Source organism: Ranitomeya variabilis, chromosome 4 (genome assembly GCF_051348905.1).
Source record: "Ranitomeya variabilis isolate aRanVar5 chromosome 4, aRanVar5.hap1, whole genome shotgun sequence".
Classification (NCBI taxonomy): Eukaryota; Metazoa; Chordata; class Amphibia; order Anura; family Dendrobatidae; genus Ranitomeya; species Ranitomeya variabilis.
Genome location: NC_135235.1, coordinates 654,640,168 through 654,662,542, shown reverse-complemented (window position 1 = coordinate 654,662,542; position 22,375 = coordinate 654,640,168). Strand labels below are relative to the sequence as shown.

General features: G+C 43.8%; 1 protein-coding gene across 2 annotated transcripts in view; it reads right to left on the bottom strand.

The window, feature by feature from the left end:
* Positions 1 to 970: 970 nt before the first annotated feature.
* The window catches only part of LOC143767460 (uncharacterized), a 164,258-nt gene continuing 142,853 nt past the window's right edge, over positions 971 to 22,375 (bottom strand). For both annotated transcript variants that reach the window (XM_077255813.1, XM_077255812.1), the window contains one exon: positions 971 to 4,119. In XM_077255813.1, coding sequence (XP_077111928.1) covers positions 2,504 to 4,119 — 1,616 coding nt within the window. In that variant the 3' untranslated portion in view covers positions 971 to 2,503. The remainder of the gene's footprint in view (positions 4,120 to 22,375) is intronic.

Sequence of the window (22,375 nt, the reverse complement as noted above, 5' to 3'; positions counted from 1 at the left end):
TCCCAGACCTGGACTAAAGCATCCACCAACTCCTGGACAGTCTGTGGTGCAACTTGACACTGGTGAATGGTGCAAGACATGATGTCCCAGATGTGTTTAATCGGATTCAGGTCTGGGGAATGGGCGTCCCAGTCCATAGCTTCAATGCCTTCATTTTGCAGGAACTGCTGACACACTCCAGCCACATGAGGTCTGGCATTGTCCTGCATTAGGAGGAACCCAGGGCCAACCGCACCAGCATATGGTCTCATAAGGAGCTCATCTCGGTACCTAATGGCAGTCAGGCTACCTCTAGTGAGCACATGAAGGGCTGTGCAGCCCTCCAAAGAAATGCCACCCCACACTATTACTGACCCAATGCCAAACTGGTCATGCTGAAGGATGTTGCAGGCATATACAATAGTCTTAAAGTGAACCTGTCAGCAGGATTTTGTTACGTAAACTACAGACACGGTCAGGTTAGCCAATCCATGGCCCCTGATACATTTAAGAACGCCAAATGGCTAGACATAATAAGGAATCCTCATTCTGTGTTCTTTGCTGCAGTTGGTAGGAATCATACAGGAAAAAGGGTTGCAGTCAAGCCATACAGATCTCTAAAGTAGCTACATTCGGCTGAAACCCCAAGTAGTCTCACCCTGACAAGGGCAGTCTACAGCTAGCCCTACAATGGAGGCCCTGCATTCTCCCTTAGTAAAAGTCCCGATTAATTTCTTCCAAGTAAATTTCTCAGGTGACTTTACACTTGTATTTTAGAACAGGGTTTCTAAGTGCTAGATGCAGAGTAAAAGTGGGTCCCTCCTTCACACATCTATTTTTAGGACCACAAATATGGACACACGCACACCCACTGAATTCAATGGCAGTGCGCACATGTCAGGACCGTGTGAAAAACTGCAGAAATCAGTATTTTTACATGCACCATGTACACAATGCATTCCACACATTGATGACACACAGATGACCATGCTGTTCCCAGGTGCTGGGTGCTGAAGACAGATCGGATCATTGTCGCATGGTATCCCTGAGATCAGTATGATAATGCGACACTGACATGAGTTGTATTCAGTACCAGCTGTGTACATTGTGCGTAAAATAAACTTAAAAAATATACATGGGCTCATGGGTAATTTTGATAACCAACAGAGGGAAAGCTCACGGCTGGGGCTGATGTTACTAATCTGGGAAAGTGGACAATATCCCAAAAGGTTCCCAGGCCAATAATAACAGATCACAGTTGTTTTCTTAGCCTTTCCTATGGAATTTATGGGGAACTCCATAAAAACTGACTTTGGGTCACTCTATAAATTCTAACCAGCCAAGGCTAAAAAGACAGCTGTGGGTTGATAATATCCTGTTTTCCCCAAAATATTTCTTTGTGGTGAACATATGCACTCGAATCTCAATACTGGAAAGCAGAGCTGTGGAGTTGGTGTCCGTTTTGGTGGAGCCAGAGTCGGTAGAAAATGGACTGACTGACAATATATAATAATTTGTATAAAGTAGTACAATTCATGTAGAAAATAGAGAAGAAAAGCCAGCTCACCAAGCAACCACCGCAGGTGCACGGAACTCCACGCTGATCAACGAGGTCAAATCCAAGGAAAACAAAAAACTTGTTCCAGCTCTATGATAAAATTCAGGCTTTATAACTTTATTGAATCCTGTCGGATCGAAACGCGTCGCTCGTTTTTTCCCGTGTGCCTTTGGAGGGCTCTCCAGCCACTGCTTTCAAACAGGATTCAATAAAGTTATAAAGCCTGAATTTTATCATGGAGCTGGAACAAGTTTTTTGTTTTCCTAGTACAATTCAGTATGTGCTGAATAATTTTTCATAAAAAATTGGGAAAGTTATGAAATGTCTGTTCTATTCCTGACCTAAGGATCTAGCCTTTCAGTTGAAGAAAGCACTATTTGCCTCTAAGGTGTGCCCCAAAAGATTCTGGGAGTGTACGGACAGCTCAACTAGCTTTACAAGAGAGATTACTAGGCATCCCGAAGTTTTGATGTAATTAATTACCTGACACTCTACAAACTTTACTTAATAATTAGTCATAGTCAGATTAATCTGTTCCCACATATTCAAATGGATATCTCTCTGTACCAGCACAGGATAGTTAAATTTAGAAAATCTTCTGCATAACACATCATGAAAAATCTTTTTGCTTGTACCCATTTTTTTGTTTACATAAGATCATGATACTACTATCTTTATGTATTGAAATTTTATCTGAAGGTTCCAGTATGGAGACGAAACATTTACATTTTAAATAAAAATACCTAAACCAATTACTGCTACCAACCTGTCTTTTTGTTCCTGAGGAGGATAAAGTACTGTACAACATGTAAAAAAAATTTTGATATTGCACCAACACCAGCCTAAGTAATCCTTAATGTACATGCTTTGTTATGAGTCTGTGATTGGATTAGTAAAAAAAAGTTTTTTCTTCAAAGAAAACGGCTAATTCTCTGGTGAGTTCTTTGATGGTTCAGAAGATGTTTCCTATGGCTCACAAATTCCCAGTACTCTGGGCATGTATTTGGCTTCTTCCCTATGTGAGTTTTTTTGATGCGCAACAAGATTTGCTTTCCGAGTAAAAGATTTACCACATCCTGGACATGAAAATGGTTTCTCCCCTGTGTGACTTCTCTGATGCGTAACAAGATTATATTTCTGGTGAAATAATTTCCCACATTCTGAACATGAAAATGACTTCTTCCCTGTGTGAGTTCTCTGATGTCTTACAAGATCTGATTTTTGGTTAAAACAATGTCCACATTCTAAACATGAAAATGGCTTTTCCCCTGTGTGAATTCTCTGATGTGTAACCAGATATGATTTAGCGCTATAATGTTTCCCACATTTTGAGCATGAAAATGGTTTATCATCTATGTGAATGCTCTCATGTTGGATTTTTGATTTAATACTATAATGTTTTCCGCATTCTGCATGTAAAAATGACCTGGTTGCCGTGTGAATTCTTTGATGTGCAATAAGACTTGCCTTAACACTATAACATTTCCCACATTTTGAGCATAAAAACGGCTTCTCCCCTGTGTGACTTCTCTCATGTCTAACAAGATCTGCTTTTTGATTAAAACAATTTCCACATTCTGTACATGAAAATGGTTTTTCCCCTGTGTGAATTCTTTGGTGTATAAGAAGAGCCGATTTAATCTTAAAACGTTTCCCACATTCTGAACATGAGAATGGTTTCTCCCCTGTGTGAGTTCGCTGATGTGTAATAAGATTGTATTTCTGCTTAAAACATTTTCCACACTCTAAGCAAAAATATGGCTTTGCCCCTGTGTGACTCCTCTGATGTCTAATAAGATCTGATTTTTGGTTAAACCTTTTACCACACTGTGAACATGAAAATGGTAAAACCCCTGTGTGAATTCTCTGATGTCTAACAAGATCTGATTTATGGTTAAAACATTTCCCACATTCCGAACATGAAAATTGCTTATATGCTTCATGAATGCTCTGATGTGTAACTGTATTTGATTTTATATTAACATTTTTCCCACATTCAAAAAATGAAATTGGCTCCTTTTCTAAGTGGTTTCTCTCATGTTTAACAAGATTTGATTTAACACTGTAACATCTCCCACATACAGCACAGGAATATGGTTTCTCCCCTGTGTGAGTTCTCTCATGTCTAACAAGATCTGATTTTTGAGTAAAGCGTTTTTCACATTCTGAACATGAAAATGGTTTCTCCCCTGTGTGAATTCTCTGATGCATAACAAGAGCTGATTTAATACTATAGCATTTCCCACATTCTGAACATGAAAATGGCTTTTCCCCTGTGTGAATCCTCTGATGTGCAGCAAGGTTTGATTTCTGATTAAAACATTTGCCACAATCTGAACATGAATATGGCTTCTTCACTTTGTGAGCTCTTTGATATTCAATATTCCTTTTGTGTCTTTTAGAATCATAAGAATCATAAGATAGGATTTGTTTAAAAGGATCAGGTGGTAGGTCTTTGCTGTGAAAGGCTGAGGATGTATCTGAGATGAAGGCATGTTCGTCATATGTAACTCCTGTGATGCAATGATCTTCATTAAAATCTGAAAATGTAGGATATCCCTCTGAGCTCCTGGTACAATCATCTGCCAAGAATAACATTGATTTTATTATTTTTAATAATATAACCTTAACATTATTTTACCATTTTATAACATTTCCATGTAGAAAATTTCCACACAAATTGCAAGACTTCCCCCTTGAGCCAGATATTTTATTTTGTGGAAATATTAAGCTCTGGACCACACAAACACTTTGGCAATTGTAAAGGAAGTGGATCTCATCTTCAATGTGTGTTTCGGAAGTTAACAACCCAGTGTCAGTGGATATAAACATTTTCCTTTGGGAAATGGATAAATTAATATATTTTTTTTTCTACGTTGTGAACGCTTGCCTGCTGTAACGTGCATACACCTTAAGCCACAGGTTAAACCCAAAAGTGTTGTACCAGTTAGGCTATGTGCACACGTTCAGGTTTTTTCGCGGTTTTTTTTACTATAAAAACGCTATAAAAACGTATACATTATGCATTTTATCATTTAGAATGCATTCTGCATGTTTTGTGCACATGGTGCGTTTTTTTCAGCGAAAAAAACGCATCGCGGCAAAAAAAGCAACATGTTCATTAATTTTGCAGATTTTCTGCGTTTTTCCCGCGATTCTATGCATTTGGGAAAAAACGCACAAAAAACGCGTCAAAAACGTGGTAAAATCGCAGTAAAAACGCATGCGGATTTCAGGCAGAAATGTCCGGTTTCTGTCAGGAAAATTTCTGCCAGAAATCCTGACATGTGCACATAGCCTTAGGCTAGGTTCAGATTGCGTTAGTGCAATCCGTTTAGCGCGAGCGCTAGCGGATTGCGCTAACGCAATGTCTTTTTCGGGGCCGCGTTCAGGGGTCGCGTTAACGTCCCCGCTCTCGCAGATCCCCGATCTGCGAGAGCGGGGAACGGACCTCTGGCGCGCCGCGGACGCTGCAAGCAGCGTCCGAGCCGCGCTACAAAAGACCGGCACATCGCTAGCGCGTGCCGAAAATGACACGCGCTAGCAATGCGCTCTAACATTGCCGGCAATGGGAGCGCTAACGGACGCGGTGCACGGCGTTAATTTCGCCATGCAATGCTGTCCGTTAGCGCTATCCCATTAACGCAATGGGAACCTAGCCTTAGTGTGTTTAAATGAGGGATGTTACTTTGACACACTCTTATATTAGTGGCAGAAAAGTTTGACTGCATCTGTAGTTGAAGCCTGATATGACCTTCAGGACATATGTTTTTTTTGTCCCTCTACTCTTTTCTCTAAACACTATTCAATGACTTCTGAGGGCATATGTTGTCTCCGCCTCTACTCTGACACATCAGATCACTTTAAGGCTCCAGAAAGAAGGAGTTTGAGTCAGCAAACACTGTGTTGCGCAACCTGCTGTGGTTGGCAGCAGTGCAGAGATAAGCCAACCATACATATTAGGCCGGTGTCACACTTGCGAGTGCAATGGGAGAAACTCACATCAATACCAGACACTGCCGCCGGCACTCAGGACCGGAGTGTGTAGCTGCATGCATTTCTATGCAGCTCTATTGATGCGAGTTTCTCGCATTGCACTCGCAAGTGTGACACCAGCCTTAGATGGTGCTCGGCAGACAGCCCTCTCAGCCCACTCTACCATACACAGGAGCCCTTGTATGTTCTGTATAAGAAAAACAACTGCTGACATGTTGGTCTATGGCTTATCTCAGGGAGAACAATGCGATCCACAGTCTAAAATCAAATAGGCAGGAGCAGGATACGCCAGAAGACATGAAAACAGGAATGTAGACATTCATAGGAACAGTAGATGTATAGCTAATCCAGAACTTGCCACAAACAAATGCTTAAAGAGTTGTATGTTATCAGCAGATGGGCGATGGCAGGGACGAATACAGCAGTGTTGAACAGTCAAATTGAACACTTGCTTGCAGAGAAGATACGCAATGTTGCAGTAGGATTAGTAGTGTGAACAGCACTATAGAAGAGAATGCTATCATAACAGCAGATGAAGAGATGAACTGCAGGTCTGAGACCGAAAGTAAATGCAAATAATTCATAAACAACAGGAGTTTGTTGAAGAGAATATTTCCAGTAATCAGAAATAGACAGACGCAAATAGCGGTCTGCGTCGGCCTTAAAAGGTCATGGGTAATGGTTTCACAGGAGTTCACTAGGCTATTTGAGAAAACCCAGCTAAAGATGAACAGATTTATTGAAATTTAAAGGGCACCTGTCACCCCGTTTTTTCCGTATGAGATAAAAATACTGTTAAATAGGGCCTGAGCTGTGCATTACAACAGTGTATTTTGTGGACCCCGATTAACCACCTATGCTGCCAAAATACGTTACCAAAGTAGCCGTTTTCGCCTGTCAATCAGGCTGGTCTGGTCAAAAGGGCGTGGTGTCTTCCCCCAGATCTTGCTTAGTTTTCCGTTGGTGGCGTAGTGGTTTGCGCATGCCCAAGGTCCCGAATCCACTGCACAGGGGAGTGAAAACAGCGCGATGTGTTCTATTTCCCTGTTGATCGGTGGGGGCGGCCATCTTCCTTTGGCCGCGAGTGCGCAGATGGAGCGCTCTGCTGCCCGCGGCTTCAGGAAAATGGCCGCGGGATGCCGCGCGTGCGCAGATGGAGATCGCGGCGGCCATTTTCCTGAAGCCGAGATGCGAATTCAGCTTCAGGAAAATGGCCGCCGCGATCTCCGTCTGCGCACGCGCGGCCAAAGGAAGATGGCCGCCCCCACCGATCAACAGGGAAATAAGGCACATCGCGCTATTTTCACTCCCCTGTGCAGTGGATTCGGGACCTTGGGCATGCGCAAACCACTACGCCACCAACGGAAAACTAAGCAAGATCTGGGGGAAGACACCACGCCCTTTTGACCAGACCAGCCTGATTGACAGGCGAAAACGGCTACTTTGGTAACGTATTTTGGCAGCATAGGTGGGGAATCGGGGTCCACAAAATACACTGTTGTAATGCACAGCTCAGGCCCTATTTAACAGTATTTTTATCTCATACGGAAAAAACGGGGTGACAGGTGCCCTTTAAAATTCAAAAAATATTTCAAGAAAATTTGATTAGTCGCTAATAAATTTGAGCAAATTTTAATTCTGGAAAGCTTATAATTGCTCAGTAAATACACGTGGGGAAGAGGAAAGAGAGAGAGAGAACCCTCCCAGGAATAAGAGCTTCTACACCACAAAAGGGAAAAAATGAGAGTGTGGACCTCACTGACTATAAAGAGCTTACTTTCTATAGAAGTGAGAAATTTACCCACTGACCATAAGAGCTTACACTCTGCAGGAGAGAGACTTGCCCAGTGATTCTGAAGATTGAAAATAACTCTGCTGTACAAACTTTGCTCTACTAGAACCGTTGATCTCTGATGGTCCTGGTACTGATCACCACTGCACAAGGTATGATAATTCGTAAGATTTCATTGCTGCAGGACATTGCAACGCAAAATGACATTTTGCCCCTTCTCTGATGCTTCAACAATGTAGGAAATGGTGCCAGGAAAGTTGTTTTTTTTCTTTTCCTTTTGCAAACCGCAAATCAAATTTAAAAATATTTGAATTCATGTGGAATTGAGTCAAATTTATTGAAATTTGCAAACTTGCTCCTCCCTGATTGGTCGTTGGAGCTGAGACAGGCGAGTAGCAGTTTGCATGGCCTTGAAAATCCACATTTCTTTATTTAAAAAAGAAATTAACCTCTACAGAAGGTGGGGGAAGGAAATCCACAGGGCATAATGCTCTGAGTCAGGAACCAGCCAGGTCAGATAAGAAGAGTTGATTTATTCAACACACAGCACGTTTTCAGGGACGGCATTGACGTGATTGGTTGATTAACTGCATACAGGCTTTAAATCATGAATATACACAAATTTTATATGATTATAAATTATACAAGACAAAACAATATTGAAGATAAATAATACTCTTAACATTAATTGTTAGAAAGATTAGAAAATATAAGTAGGTACAATTCAAAAACTCCAAAGATTCCATCCCCCTGGACGGCTCAACTAGATCTGGATTAAAAATTGTTTGGCAGGACTTATTTGTGTTTATAGATAAATGTAATACTATTATTAATCAGAACCTCACCTAGCTAAGTTATATGATGTTCAATTAATGGGTTTTTCAAACCCCCTGGATGCAAAGCAGCCAAGTTATATATCCAGAAGGACTCTGCATTCAGCATCTCTATCCGATATGGACTGGTCTCAGGCGTATGTTCAAGAATGGTCTCCTTTTTCTAACAAATAATGTTTAGTGTATTATTGATTTTTTAAATAATTTATAATCATGTAAATTTTATGTATATTCCTGATTTTTAAACCCTTTAACCCATTAATGACTGCCGATATGCCTTTTAACGGTGGCAGTTAAGGGTACTTAATCCACAGCACCGTCGCAGGTTTAAAGTTATAGTTCCCCCAGAGTCGCATTTTGTCCGGAGTCTCTGCAGACGGGGGTAGCCGAGACCCCAGAGAACATGATTTGGGTCTGTTTTTACCGACCTCGGTGTTGCAGTTGCCGTTATTAACAGTATAACGGCAACCGCAAAAAAAAGTCCGACTCTCCATTTAATTTCTCCCTCTCCTCTGATGTGATCGCACAGAGGAGAAAGAAATAGGGTCCCCCGGTACCTGTGGTGTCCAGGAATCCCCCCCTTGTAGTCCCCCAGCATCTACTTCTGGGAGAAAATGGCGGGCGCATGCGCAGTGCGACCGCCGAAATCTGCCAGCCGGCATCCAGCAACAACAGGAAATTTTTCCTATTGGTTCATTTTGATCACTGTGATAGACCCTAACGGTTAGGGTTAGGATCCCTAGTAACCCTAGGAATCCTAACCCTAACCCTAAGGATCCTAACCCTAACCCTTAGGGTTAGGATCCTAACCCTTAGGGTTAGGATCCCTAGGGTTATGGTTAGGGTTTGGATCCCTAGGGTTAGGGTTAGGGTTATGGTTAGGATCCCAAGGGTTATGGTTAGGGTTAGGTGTAGGATCCCTAGGGTTAGGGGTAGGGTTTGGATCCCTTTATCACCTTGATGGTGGGGGGTGGCTTATCAGTGACCTGGTGACCAGGACATTCTTCTAGTAAAAAGCTACCCCTAACCCTAACCCTAGGGATCCTAACCCTAACCCTATGTAATTCTATTAATAGTGGGTTTTCTAGTTGATTTTGATGATTGGCAGCTGTCACACACTTGTCAGCATGCGTTTCAAAAACGCAAGAAAAACGCATGTAAACGCGTCAAAACGCCGCGTTTTTTTTCTGTCTAAAAAACGCAGCATTTGCATGCGTTTACATGTGTTTTTTCACCACCTGCGTTTTTCTTAAAAACGCTGCAGATCAAAACGCAAGTGTGAAACCAGCCTAATACTACGGTCGGCTTATACTTGAGTATATACGGTAAGTCAATTTTATCAAAGTACCAGGCAGTTATACCATGGCAGTTAGACAGGGCAGGAGGAGACAGGTAAGACAATTAAACAAACCTATTTCCTGTACATTTGGATTACAACAAATATTTACCATATGCATTTGTAAAATTTATATCCTGGCTGCTGCATTCACTCACATCCACCATCCTTGCATTAACTCTTTATAACAAAATACTAAATATATATATATATATATATACTGTTCAAAAAAAATAAAGGGAACACTTAAACAACAGAATCTAACTCCAAGCAAATCAAACTTCTGTGAAATCAAACTGTCCACTTAGGAAGCAACACTGATTGGCAATCAATTTCACATGCTGTTGTGCAAATGGAATAGACAAGAGATGGAAATTTTTGGCAATTATCAAGACACCCTCAATAAAAGAGTGGTTCTGCAGGTGGGGACCACAGACCACATCTCAGTACCAATGCTTTCTGGCTGATGTTTTGGTCACTTTTGAATGTTGGTTGTGCTTTCACACTCGTTGTAGCATGAGACGGACTCTACAACCCACACAAGTGGCTCAGGTAGTGCAGTTCATCCAGGATGGCACATCAATGCAAGCTGTGGCAAGAAGGTTTGCTGTGTCTGTCAGTGTAGTGTCTAGAGGCTGGAGGCGCTACCAGGAGACAGGCCAGTACACCAGGAGACATGGAGGGGGCCATAGGAGGGCAACAACTCAGCAGCACGACCGCTACCTCAGCCTTTGTGCAAGGAGGAACAGGAGTAGCACTCCCAGAGCCCTGCAAAATGACCTCCAGCAGGCCACAAATGTGCATGCGTCTGCACAAACGGTTAGAAACTGACTCCATGAGGATGGTCTGAGTGCCCGACGTCCACAGATGCGGGTTGTGCTCACAGCCCAAGACCGTGCAGGACGCTTGGCATTTGCCACAGAACACCAGGATTGGCAAATTCGCCAATGGCGCCCTGTGCTCTTCACAGATGAAAGCAGGTTCACACTGAGCACATGTGACAGTCGTGACAGAGTCTGAAGAAGCTGTGGAGCATGATCTGCTGCCTGCAACATCCTTCAGCATGACCGTTTTGGCAGTGGGTCAGTAATGGTGTGGGGTGGCATTTCTTTGGAGGGCCATACATGTGAAAATTAACCGAGAACTAATTTATAAACAATATCTTTATTTCAACATATTTAGGATAAACAAAACAACACAACCCCTTAAAAAACCCTTCTGTGTAAGACAGGGTTGACTATCTGGTCTATATATATATATATATATACGGGCAGAGGGATGGGGTGCCTAACAAGAATCTGAACCTACACGTCCCTATGGTGCCCCCTACCTGACTGCGGAGGTTGGCACCCTCTTGGACGCAATATGGCGCCCCCGCTCCTCGACGGCTGACCCTCGATGCCCTGCGGGTCCCTAGTGCACCATGCGTCGTGGACACCTCACACCTGCCCACTCCTAGGGCCCAAACATAAAAAACATTTACCAGAAATGATATTTCCACCAAATAACACAATGATAGATAAATTCACTGCTTCTTAAGGCTCAAAAATAAACAAGATAGCACATTTATCCGTCTGTTCTACGCCTCCTTCACTGGCTATCGCACCCTTATGCGTCCCTACCAACACTTTCCTGCCTTACAGCGGAGGTTGGCACCCTCTTGGTCGCAAATTGGCGCCCCCGCTCCTCGGCGGCTGTCCCTAGGATACCCTAAACAGGTCCCTACAGATATTTGGACCCGCTGAGGGAAAGTGCCTACGGGGCTATACTAGTGGGCTGCAATATACATATCAATTTATCATGCCAGCATGAAGTGCTTCAGTGAATCAGAACATCCTGTGTGTTAGCTCTATTGTTGAGTCTATCACACAAAGCCGAGAAAGTGCAATCTTGTCTATGTACTAGGAACACATATATGTTAATGTCATTGTTATTTCAAACTATATACATGGTGAAAAATCAAAAATGATAACAATAAAGATAAAAAATCTGTTGCACTTATCTGTGCCCAGATCTCGCCTCTACGCGTTTCCCCCCCATGATATGGTTCTTCAGGAGGCACATGGGAAAAAAACCGTGTGTGACCACATCGGTGGTATGCTGTGCCTGGTTGCAGGTGCCATACATGTGCCAGAGGTAGCCTGACTGCCATTAGGTACCAAGATGAGATCCTCAGACCCCTTGTGAGACCATATGCTGGTGCGGTTGGCCCTGGGTTCCTCCTAATGCAGGACAATGCCAGACCTCCTGTGGCTGGAGTGTGTCAGCAGTTCCTGCAAAATGAAGGCATTGAAGCTATGGACTGGGACGCCCATTCCCCAGACCTGAATCCGATTGAACACATCTGGGACATCATGTCTCGCTCCATCCACCAATGTCACGTTGCACCACAGACTGTCCAGGAGTATAGCAGATGCTTTAGTCCAGGTCTGGGAGGAGATCCCTAAGGAGACCATCCGCCACCTCATCAGGAGAATGCCCAGGCATTGTAGGGAGATCATACAGGCATATGGAAGCCACACACACTACTGAGCATAATTTCCTTGTCTTGAGGCATTTCCACTGAAGTTGGATAAGCCTGTAACTTCATTTTCCACTTTGATTTTAAGCAACATTCCAACTCCAGACCTTTGTGGGATATTAGTTGTGATTTACGTTGATCATTTTTAGGTTTTATTGTTCTCAGCACATTCCACTGTGTAATGAATAAAAAGATTTACAACTGGAATATTTCATTCAGTGATATCTAGGATATGAGATTTTAGTGTTCCCTTTATTTTTTTCAGCAATGTAATAATTCTACATTTAATAAAACAAACGCTTGTATTCCAAGCCTACTACAGTCTCATACTGATAATCTTATTTTTTTTCCTTCTCTCCAGTGAAAGCAGGTTCACATTGAGCACATGTGACAGAGTCTGGAGACGCCGTGGAGTGCGATCTGCTGCCGGCAACATCCTTCAGCATGAGCGATTTGGCAGTGGGTCAGTAATGGTATGGGGTGGCATTTCTATGGAGGGCCGCACGCCCCTCCATGTGCTTGCCAGAGGTAGCCTGACTGCCATTAGTTACCGAGATGAGATCCTCAGACCCCTTGTGAGACCATATGCTGGTGCGGTTGGCCCTGGGTTCCTCCTAATGCAGGACAATGCCAGACCTCATGTGGCTGGAGTGTGTCAGCAGTTCCTGCAAGATGAAGGCATGGAAGCTATGGACTGGCCCGCACGTGGAGGGCACACACACTACTGAGCATTAGTGATGAGCGAGTGTACTCGTTGCTCGGGTTTTCCCAAGCACGCTTGGGTGACCTCCGAGTGTTTGTAACTGCTCGGAGATTTAGTTTTTATCGCGGCAGTTGAATAATTTTACAGCTACTAGCCAGGCTGAGAACATGTGGGGGTTGCCTGGTTGCTAGGGAATCCCCACATGTAATCAAGCAGGCTAGTAGCTGTAAATCATTCAGCTGCCATGATGAAAACTAAATCTCCGAGCAGTCATAAATACTCGGAGGTCACCCAAGCGTGCTCAGGAAAACCTAAGCATCGAGTACACTCGCTCATCACTACTGAGCATCATTTCCTTGTCTTGAGGCATTTCCACTGAAGTTGGATCAGCCTGTAACTTCATTTTCCACTTTGATTTTGACCATCATTCCAACTCCAGACCTCCGTGGGATATTAGTTGTGATTTACTGATTGATCACTTTTAGGTTTTATTGTTCTCAACACATTCCACTATGTAATGAATAAAGACTTACAACTGGAATATTTCATTCAGTGATATCGATTGATGATGGACTGTAATGTTCCCCTTATCAATTTGAGCATTGTATGTATACATTAATATGTATTATATATATATATATATATATATATATATATATATATATATATATATATATATATATATATATATACACACACACACACACACATATATATACACATACTCGAGTATAAGCCGACCCCCCTAATTTTGCCACAAAAAACTGGGAAAACTTAATGACTCGAGTATAAGCCTAGGGTGGGAAATGCAGCAGCTACCGGTAAATGTCAAAAGTAAAAATAGATACCAATAAAAGTAAAATTAATTGAGACATCAGTAGGTTAAGTTATTTTTGAATATCCATATTGAATCAGGAGCCCCATATAATGCTCCATAAAGTTTATGATGGCCCCATAAGATGCTCCATATTAAAATATGCCCAATATAATCCTGCATAAAGCTTAATAATGGCCCCATAAGATGCTCCATACAGACATTTGCCCAATATAATGCTGCACAAATGTTGATTATGGCCCCAAAAGATGCTCCATAAAGATATTTGCCCCATATAGTGCTGCACACACCTTGATTATGGCCCCAAAAGATGCTCCATACAGACACTTGCCCCATATAATGCTCCACAAACGTTATGGCCCCATAAAATACTCTATACTGACATTTGCTCCATATAATGCTGCACAAACATTAATTATGGCCCCATAAGATGTTCCATACAGACTCTTGCCCCATATAGTGCTGCAAAAATGTTACGGCCCCATAAGATGCTTCATACAGACACTTGCCCCATTTGCTGTTGCTGCGATTAAAAAAAAAATAAAAAAATCACATACTCACCTCTCCGTCGCTCAGGCCCCCGGCACTTTCAATATTCACCTGACTTCGTTTCGGCGCCACACCATCTTCAGCGTCTTCTGCACTGACATTCAGGCAGAGGGCGCGTACTAACCACGTCATCGCGCCCTCTGACCTGAGTGTCACTGCAGAAGATGCTGAAGACGGAGTGGAGCCCGGAACGGGCAGCAGGTGAATATCGCGCAGCGCTCCCCCACACCATTATACTCACCTGCTCCTGGCGCTGTGCAGTCCCTGGTTCCCCAGCACCGCAGCTTCTTTCTGCACTGATCGGTCACCGTTACCGCTCATTACAGTAATGAATAGCGGCTCCACCCCTATGGGAGGTGGAGCAGCATATTCATTACTGTAATGAGCGGTATCATGTGACCGCTCAGTACAGGAAGAAGCTGGGGCACCAGGGACCTGCAGGGACCGTGCCAGAAGCAGGTGAGTATAATTAGACAGCCCCCGCTCCCCAGCCGACCCCTGGGTATGACTCGAGTACAAGCCGAGAGGGGGACTTTCAGCCCCAAAAAATGGGCTGAAAATCTCAGCTTATACTCGAGTATATACGGTATACTGTGTATATATATATATATATATATATATATATATATATATATATATATATATATATATATATATATATATATATATATATATATATATATATATCTATATATATATATATACACTCACCGGCCACTTTATTAGGTACACCTGTCCAACTTCTTGTTAACACTTAATTTCTAATCAGCCAATCACATGGCGGCAACTCAGTGCATTTAGGCATGTAGACATGGTCAAGACAATCTCCTGCAGTTCAAACCGAGCATCAGTATGAGGAAGAAAGGTGATTTGAGTGCCTTTGAACGTGGCATGGTTGTTGGTGCCAGAAGGGCTGGTCTGAGTATTTCAGAAACTGCTGATCTACTGGGATTTTCACGCACAACCATCTCTAGGGTTTACAGAGAATGGTCCGAAAAAGAAAAAAAATCCAGTGAGCGGCAGTTCTGTGGGCGGAAATGCCTTGTTGATGCCAGAGGTCAGAGGAGAATGGGCAGACTGGTTCGAGCTGATAGAAAGGCAACAGTGACTCAAATCGCCACCTGTTGTGAATTTGGATTCTGGGCTCCCCCGGTGGCTACTGGTGGAATTGATCTGGTGTTTTCATCTTCTCTGTTCACCTGTTCCCATCAAGATGTGGGAGTCGCTATATAACCTTGCTGCTCTGTTAGTTGCTTGCCGGTCAACAATGTTATCAGAAGCCTCTCTGTGCTTGTTCCTGCTCCCAGACAACTACTAGATAAGTTGGACTCTTGTCCATGTTTGTTTTTGCATTTTTGTTCCAGTTCACAGCTGTAGTTTCGTTACTGTGTCTGGAAAGCTCTTGTGAACAGGAATTGCCACTCTGGTGTTATGAGTTAATGCCAGAGTTTTAAAGTAATTTCTGGATGGTGTTTTGATAGGGTTTTCAGCTGACCATGAAAGTGCCCTTTCTGTCTTCTGCTATGTAGTAAGTGGACCTCAAATTTGCTAAACCTATTTTCATACTACGTTTGTTATTTCATCTTGATTCACCGCCAATACATGTGGGGGGCCTCTGTCTCCTTTCGGGGTATTTCTCTAGAGGTGAGCTAGGACTAATATTTCCCTCTGCTAGCATTATTTAGTCCTCCGGCTGGTGCTGGGCATCTAGAATCAACGTAGGCATGCTACCCGGCCACTGCTAGTTGTGTGTTAGGTTTAGTTCATGGTCAGCTCAGTTCCCATCTTCCAAGAGCTAGTTCCTATATATGCTGATGCTATGTTCTCTTGCCATTGAGAACATGACAGTTTGACCGGCCCACTAAAGGGTTAAAATCCTTGGCTGAGAAAGGAGAGAAATAAGAAGTCTGCTGAGAATTTTTTTTTTTTTTTTTCTCTCCTGCTAATCTTTGAATGGCTCTGTGTCCACCTGTTTGTAATGGATCTTCAGAGTGTAACTGCAGGTTTGAATAATCTCGCCACGAAGGTACAAAATTTGCAAGACTTTGTTTGTCATGCACCTATATCTGAGCCGAGAATTCCTTTGCCGGAATTTTTCTCGGGGAATAGATCTGGGTTTCAGAATTTTCGAAATAATTGCAAATTATTTTTGTCCCTGAAATTTCGCTCTGCCGGAGACCCTGCACAGCAGGTCAGGATTGTGATTTCCTTGCTCCGGGGCGACCCTCAAGACTGGGCTTTTTCATTGACACCAGGGGATCCTGCGTTGCTCAATGTGGATGCGTTTTTTCTGGCCTTGGGGTTGCTTTATGACGAACCTCATTTGGAGCTTCAGGCAGAAAAAACCTTGATGTCCCTATCTCAGGGGCAAGATGAAGCGGAAATTTACTGTCAAAGATTCCGTAAATGGTCTGTGCTTACTCAGTGGAATGAGTGCGCCCTGGCGGCGACTTTCAGAGAGGGTCTCTCTGATGCCATTAAGGATGTTATGGTGGGGTTCCCTGTGCCTGCGGGTCTGAATGAGTCCATGACAATGGCTATTCAGATCGATAGGCGTTTGCGGGAGCGCAAACCAGTGCACCATCTGGCGGTGTCCACTGAGAAGTCGCCAGAGAGTATGCAGTGTGATAGAATTCTGTCCCGAAGCGAGCGGCAGAATTTTAGACGGAAAAATGGGTTGTGTTTCTATTGTGGTGATTCTACTCATGTTATATCAGCATGCTCTAAGCGCACTAAAAAGCTTGATAAATCTGTTTCCATTTGCACCTTACCGTCTAAGTTTATTCTATCTGTGACCCTGATTTGCTCTTTGTCATCTATTACCACGGACGCCTATGTCGACTCTGGCGCCGCTTTGAGTCTTATGGATTGGTCCTTTGCCAAACGCTGTGGGTATGATTTAGAGCCTTTGGAGACTCTTATTCCTCTGAAGGGGATTGACTCCACCCCATTGGCTAATAATAAACCACAATACTGGACACAAGTAACTATGCGTATTAATCCGGATCACCAGGAGATTATTCGCTTTCTGGTGCTGTATAATCTACATGATGATTTGGTGCTAGGATTGCCTTGGCTGCAATCTCACAACCCAGTCCTCGACTGGAGAGCTATGTCTGTGTTGAGCTGGGGATGTAAGGGGGCTCATGGGGATGTACCTGTGGTTTCCATTTCATCATCTATTCCCTCTGAAATTCCTGAGTTCCTGTCTGACTATCGTGACGTCTTTGAAGAATCCAAGCTTGGTTCATTACCTTCGCACCGAGAGTGCGATTGTGCCATAGATTTAATCCCGGGTAGTAAATACCCAAAGGGTCGTTTATTTAATCTGTCTGTGCCTGAACATGCTGCGATGCGAGAATATATAAAGGAGTCCTTGGAAAAGGGACATATTCGTCCATCGTCATCTCCCTTAGGAGCCGGTTTTTTCTTTGTGTCAAAAAAAGACGGCTCTTTGAGACCATGTATCGATTATCGGCTTTTGAATAAAATCACTGTAAAATATCAATACCCATTGCCGTTGCTGACTGATTTGTTTGCTCGCATAAAGGGGGCCAAGTGGTTCTCTAAGATTGACCTTCGTGGGGCATATAATTTGGTGCGAATCAGGCAGGGGGATGAGTGGAAAACCGCATTTAATACGCCCGAGGGCCACTTTGAGTATTTAGTGATGCCTTTTGGTCTTTCAAATGCTCCGTCAGTTTTCCAGTCCTTTATGCATGATATTTTTCGCGATTATTTGGATAAATTTATGATTGTGTATCTGGATGATATTCTGATTTTTTCGGATGACTGGGACTCTCATGTCCAGCAAGTCAGGAGGGTTTTCCAGGTTTTGCGGTCTAATTCTTTGTGTGTGAAGGGTTCTAAGTGTGTTTTTGGGGTACAGAGGATTTCCTTTTTGGGATATATTTTTTCTCCCTCTTCCATTGAAATGGATCCTGTCAAGGTTCAAGCTATTTGTGATTGGACGCAGCCTTCTTCTCTTAAGAGTCTTCAGAAATTTTTGGGCTTTGCTAACTTTTATCGTCGATTTATTGCTGGTTTTTCGGATATTGCTAAGCCATTGACCGATTTGACTAAGAAGGGTGCTGATGTTGCTGATTGGTCCCCTGACGCTGTGGAGGCCTTTCGGGAGCTTAAGCGCCGTTTTTCCTCTGCCCCTGTGTTGCGTCAGCCTGATGTTGCTCTACCTTTTCAGGTTGAGGTCGACGCTTCTGAGATCGGAGCTGGGGCAGTGTTGTCGCAGAAAAGTTCTGACTGCTCCGTGATGAGGCCTTGTGCCTTCTTTTCCCGTAAATTTTCGCCCGCTGAGCGGAATTATGATGTTGGGAATCGGGAGCTTTTGGCCATGAAGTGGGCTTTTGAGGAGTGGCGCCATTGGCTTGAGGGGGCCAGACATCAGGTGGTGGTATTGACTGACCACAAAAACTTGATTTATCTTGAGACCGCCAGGCGCCTGAATCCTAGACAGGCGCGCTGGTCATTATTTTTCTCTCGGTTTAATTTTGTGGTGTCATACCTACCGGGTTCTAAGAATGTTAAGGCGGATGCCCTTTCTAGGAGTTTTGAGCCTGACTCGCCTGGTAACTCTGAGCCCACAGGTATCCTTAAGGATGGAGTGGTATTGTCAGCCGTTTCTCCAGACCTGCGGCGGGCCTTGCAGGAGTTTCAGGCAGATAGACCGGATCGTTGCCCACCTGATAAACTGTTTGTTCCTGATGATTGGACCAGTAGAGTCATCTCTGAGGTTCATTCTTCTGCGTTGGCAGGTCATCCTGGCATTTTTGGTACCAGGGATTTGGTGGCAAGGTCCTTCTGGTGGCCTTCCCTGTCACGAGATGTGCGAGGCTTTGTGCAGTCTTGTGACGTTTGTGCTCGGGCCAAGCCTTGTTGCTCTCGGGCTAGTGGATTATTGTTGCCCTTGCCTATTCCTAAGAGGCCTTGGACGCACATCTCGATGGATTTTATTTCAGATCTGCCTGTCTCTCAGAAGATGTCTGTCATCTGGGTGGTGTGTGACCGTTTCTCTAAGATGGTCCATTTGGTTCCTCTGCCCAAGTTGCCTTCTTCTTCCGAGTTGGTTCCTCTGTTTTTTCAAAATGTTGTTCGTTTGCATGGTATTCCTGAGAATATCATTTCTGACAGAGGGACCCAATTCGTGTCTAGATTTTGGCGGGCATTCTGTGCTAGGATGGGCATAGATTTGTCTTTTTCGTCCGCTTTCCATCCTCAGACGAATGGCCAGACCGAGCGGACTAATCAGACCCTGGAGACATATCTGAGGTGTTTTGTGTCTGCTGACCAGGATGATTGGGTTGCTTTTTTGCCATTGGCAGAGTTCGCTCTCAATAATCGGGCCAGCTCTGCCACTTTGGTGTCCCCGTTTTTCTGTAATTCGGGGTTTCATCCTCGATTTTCCTCTGGTCAGGTGGAATCTTCGGATTGTCCTGGAGTGGATGCTGTGGTGGAGAGATTGCATCAGATCTGGGGGCAGGTGGTGGACAATTTGAGGTTGTCCCAGGAGAAGACTCAGCTTTTTGCCAACCGCCACCGTCGTGTTGGTCCTCGGCTTTGTGTTGGGGATTTGGTGTGGTTGTCTTCTCGTTTTGTCCCTATGAGGGTCTCTTCTCCTAAGTTTAAGCCTCGGTTCATCGGCCCGTATAAGATATTGGAGATTCTTAACCCTGTTTCCTTCCGTTTGGACCTCCCTGCATCCTTTTCTATTCATAACGTTTTTCATCGGTCATTATTGCGCAGGTATGAGGTACCGGTTGTGCCTTCCGTTGAGCCTCCTGCTCCGGTGTTGGTTGAGGGTGAGTTGGAGTACGTTGTGGAGAAAATCTTAGACTCTCGTGTTTCCAGACGGAGACTCCAGTATCTGGTCAAGTGGAAGGGATACGGCCAGGAGGATAATTCTTGGGTTAATGCATCTGATGTTCATGCCTCTGATCTGGTTCGTGCCTTTCATAGGGCCCATCCTGATCGCCCTGGTGGTTCTGGTGAGGGTTCGGTGCCCCCTCCTTGAGGGGGGGGTACTGTTGTGAATTTGGATTCTGGGCTCCCCCGGTGGCTACTGGTGGAATTGATCTGGTGTTTTCATCTTCTCTGTTCACCTGTTCCCATCAAGATGTGGGAGTCGCTATATAACCTTGCTGCTCTGTTAGTTGCTTGCCGGTCAACAATGTTATCAGAAGCCTCTCTGTGCTTGTTCCTGCTCCCAGACAACTACTAGATAAGTTGGACTCTTGTCCATGTTTGTTTTTGCATTTTTGTTCCAGTTCACAGCTGTAGTTTCGTTACTGTGTCTGGAAAGCTCTTGTGAACAGGAATTGCCACTCTGGTGTTATGAGTTAATGCCAGAGTTTTAAAGTAATTTCTGGATGGTGTTTTGATAGGGTTTTCAGCTGACCATGAAAGTGCCCTTTCTGTCTTCTGCTATGTAGTAAGTGGACCTCAAATTTGCTAAACCTATTTTCATACTACGTTTGTTATTTCATCTTGATTCACCGCCAATACATGTGGGGGGCCTCTGTCTCCTTTCGGGGTATTTCTCTAGAGGTGAGCTAGGACTAATATTTCCCTCTGCTAGCATTATTTAGTCCTCCGGCTGGTGCTGGGCATCTAGAATCAACGTAGGCATGCTACCCGGCCACTGCTAGTTGTGTGTTAGGTTTAGTTCATGGTCAGCTCAGTTCCCATCTTCCAAGAGCTAGTTCCTATATATGCTGATGCTATGTTCTCTTGCCATTGAGAACATGACAGCCACCCGTTACAACCAAGGTAGGCCTAAGAGCATCTCTGAATGCACAGTGCGTCGAACTTTGAGGCAGATGGGCTACAGCAGCAGAAGACCACACCGGGTACCACTCCTTTCAGCTAAGAACAGGAAACTGAGGCTACAATTTGTACAAGCTCATCGAAATTGGACAGTAGAAGATTGGAAAAACGTTGCTTGGTCTGATGAGTCTCGATTTCTGCTGCGACATTCGGATGGTAGGGTCAGAATTTGGCGTAAACAACATGAAAGCATGGATCCATCCTGCCTTGTATGGAGCATCTTTGGGATGTGCAGCCGACAAATCTGCGGCAACTGTGTGATGCCATCAAGTCAATATGGACCAAAATCTCTGAGGAATGCTTCCAGCACCTTGTTGAATCTATGCCATGAAGAATTGAGGCAGTTCTGAAGGCAAAAGGGGGTCCAACCCGTTACTAGCATGGTGTACCTAATAAAGTGGCCGGTGAGTGTATATATATATATATATATATATATATACACACACACAGATATATATTATACACATATACAGTGGGTGTGAAAAGTATTCATACCCCTTTAAATTTTTCACTCTTTGCTTCATTGCAGCCATTTGGTAAATTAAGAAAAGTTCATTTTTTCACATTAATGTACACTCTGCACCCCATCTTCACTGAAAAAAAACAAATGTAGACATTTTTACAAACTTTACAAAAAAGAAAAACTGAAATATCACAAGGTCATAAGTATTCAGACCCTTTGCTCAGACACTCATTTAAGTCACATGCTGTCCATTTCCTTGTGATCCTCCTTGAGATGGTTCTACTCCTTCATTGGAGGCCAGCTGTGTTTAATCCAACTGATAGGACTTGATTTGGAAAGGCACACACCTGTCTATATAAGACCTCACAGCTCACAGTCAGTGCATGTCAGACCAAATGAGAATCATGAGGTCAAAGGAACTGGCCAAGGAGCTCAGAGACAGAATTGTGGCAAGTCACAGATCTGGCTAAGGTTACCACAGAATTTCTGCAGTACTCAAGGTTCCTAACAGCACAGTGGCCGCCATAATCCTTAAATGGAACAAGTTTGGGACCACCAGAAGTCTTCCTAGACCTGGCCGTCCAGCCAAACTGAGAAATTGTGGGAGAAGAGCCTAGGTGAGAGAGAGGTAAAGAAGATCCCCAAGATCACTGTGGCTGAGCTCCAAAAATGCAGTAGAGCGATGGGAGAAAGTTCCACAAAGTCAACTATCACTGCAGCCCTCCACCAGTCGGGCCTTTATGGCAGAGTGGCCCGACAGAAGCCGCTTCTCAGTGCAAGACATATGAAAGCCCGCATAGAGCTTGCTAAAAAAAAAAAAAAAACACATGAAGAAGTCCCAGACTATTAGAAATTAGATTCACTGGTCTGATGAGACAAAGACCTTTTTGGTGATAATTCTAAGTGGTATGTGTGGAGAAAACCAGCCACTGCTCATCACCTGCCCAATACAATCCCAACAGTGAAACAT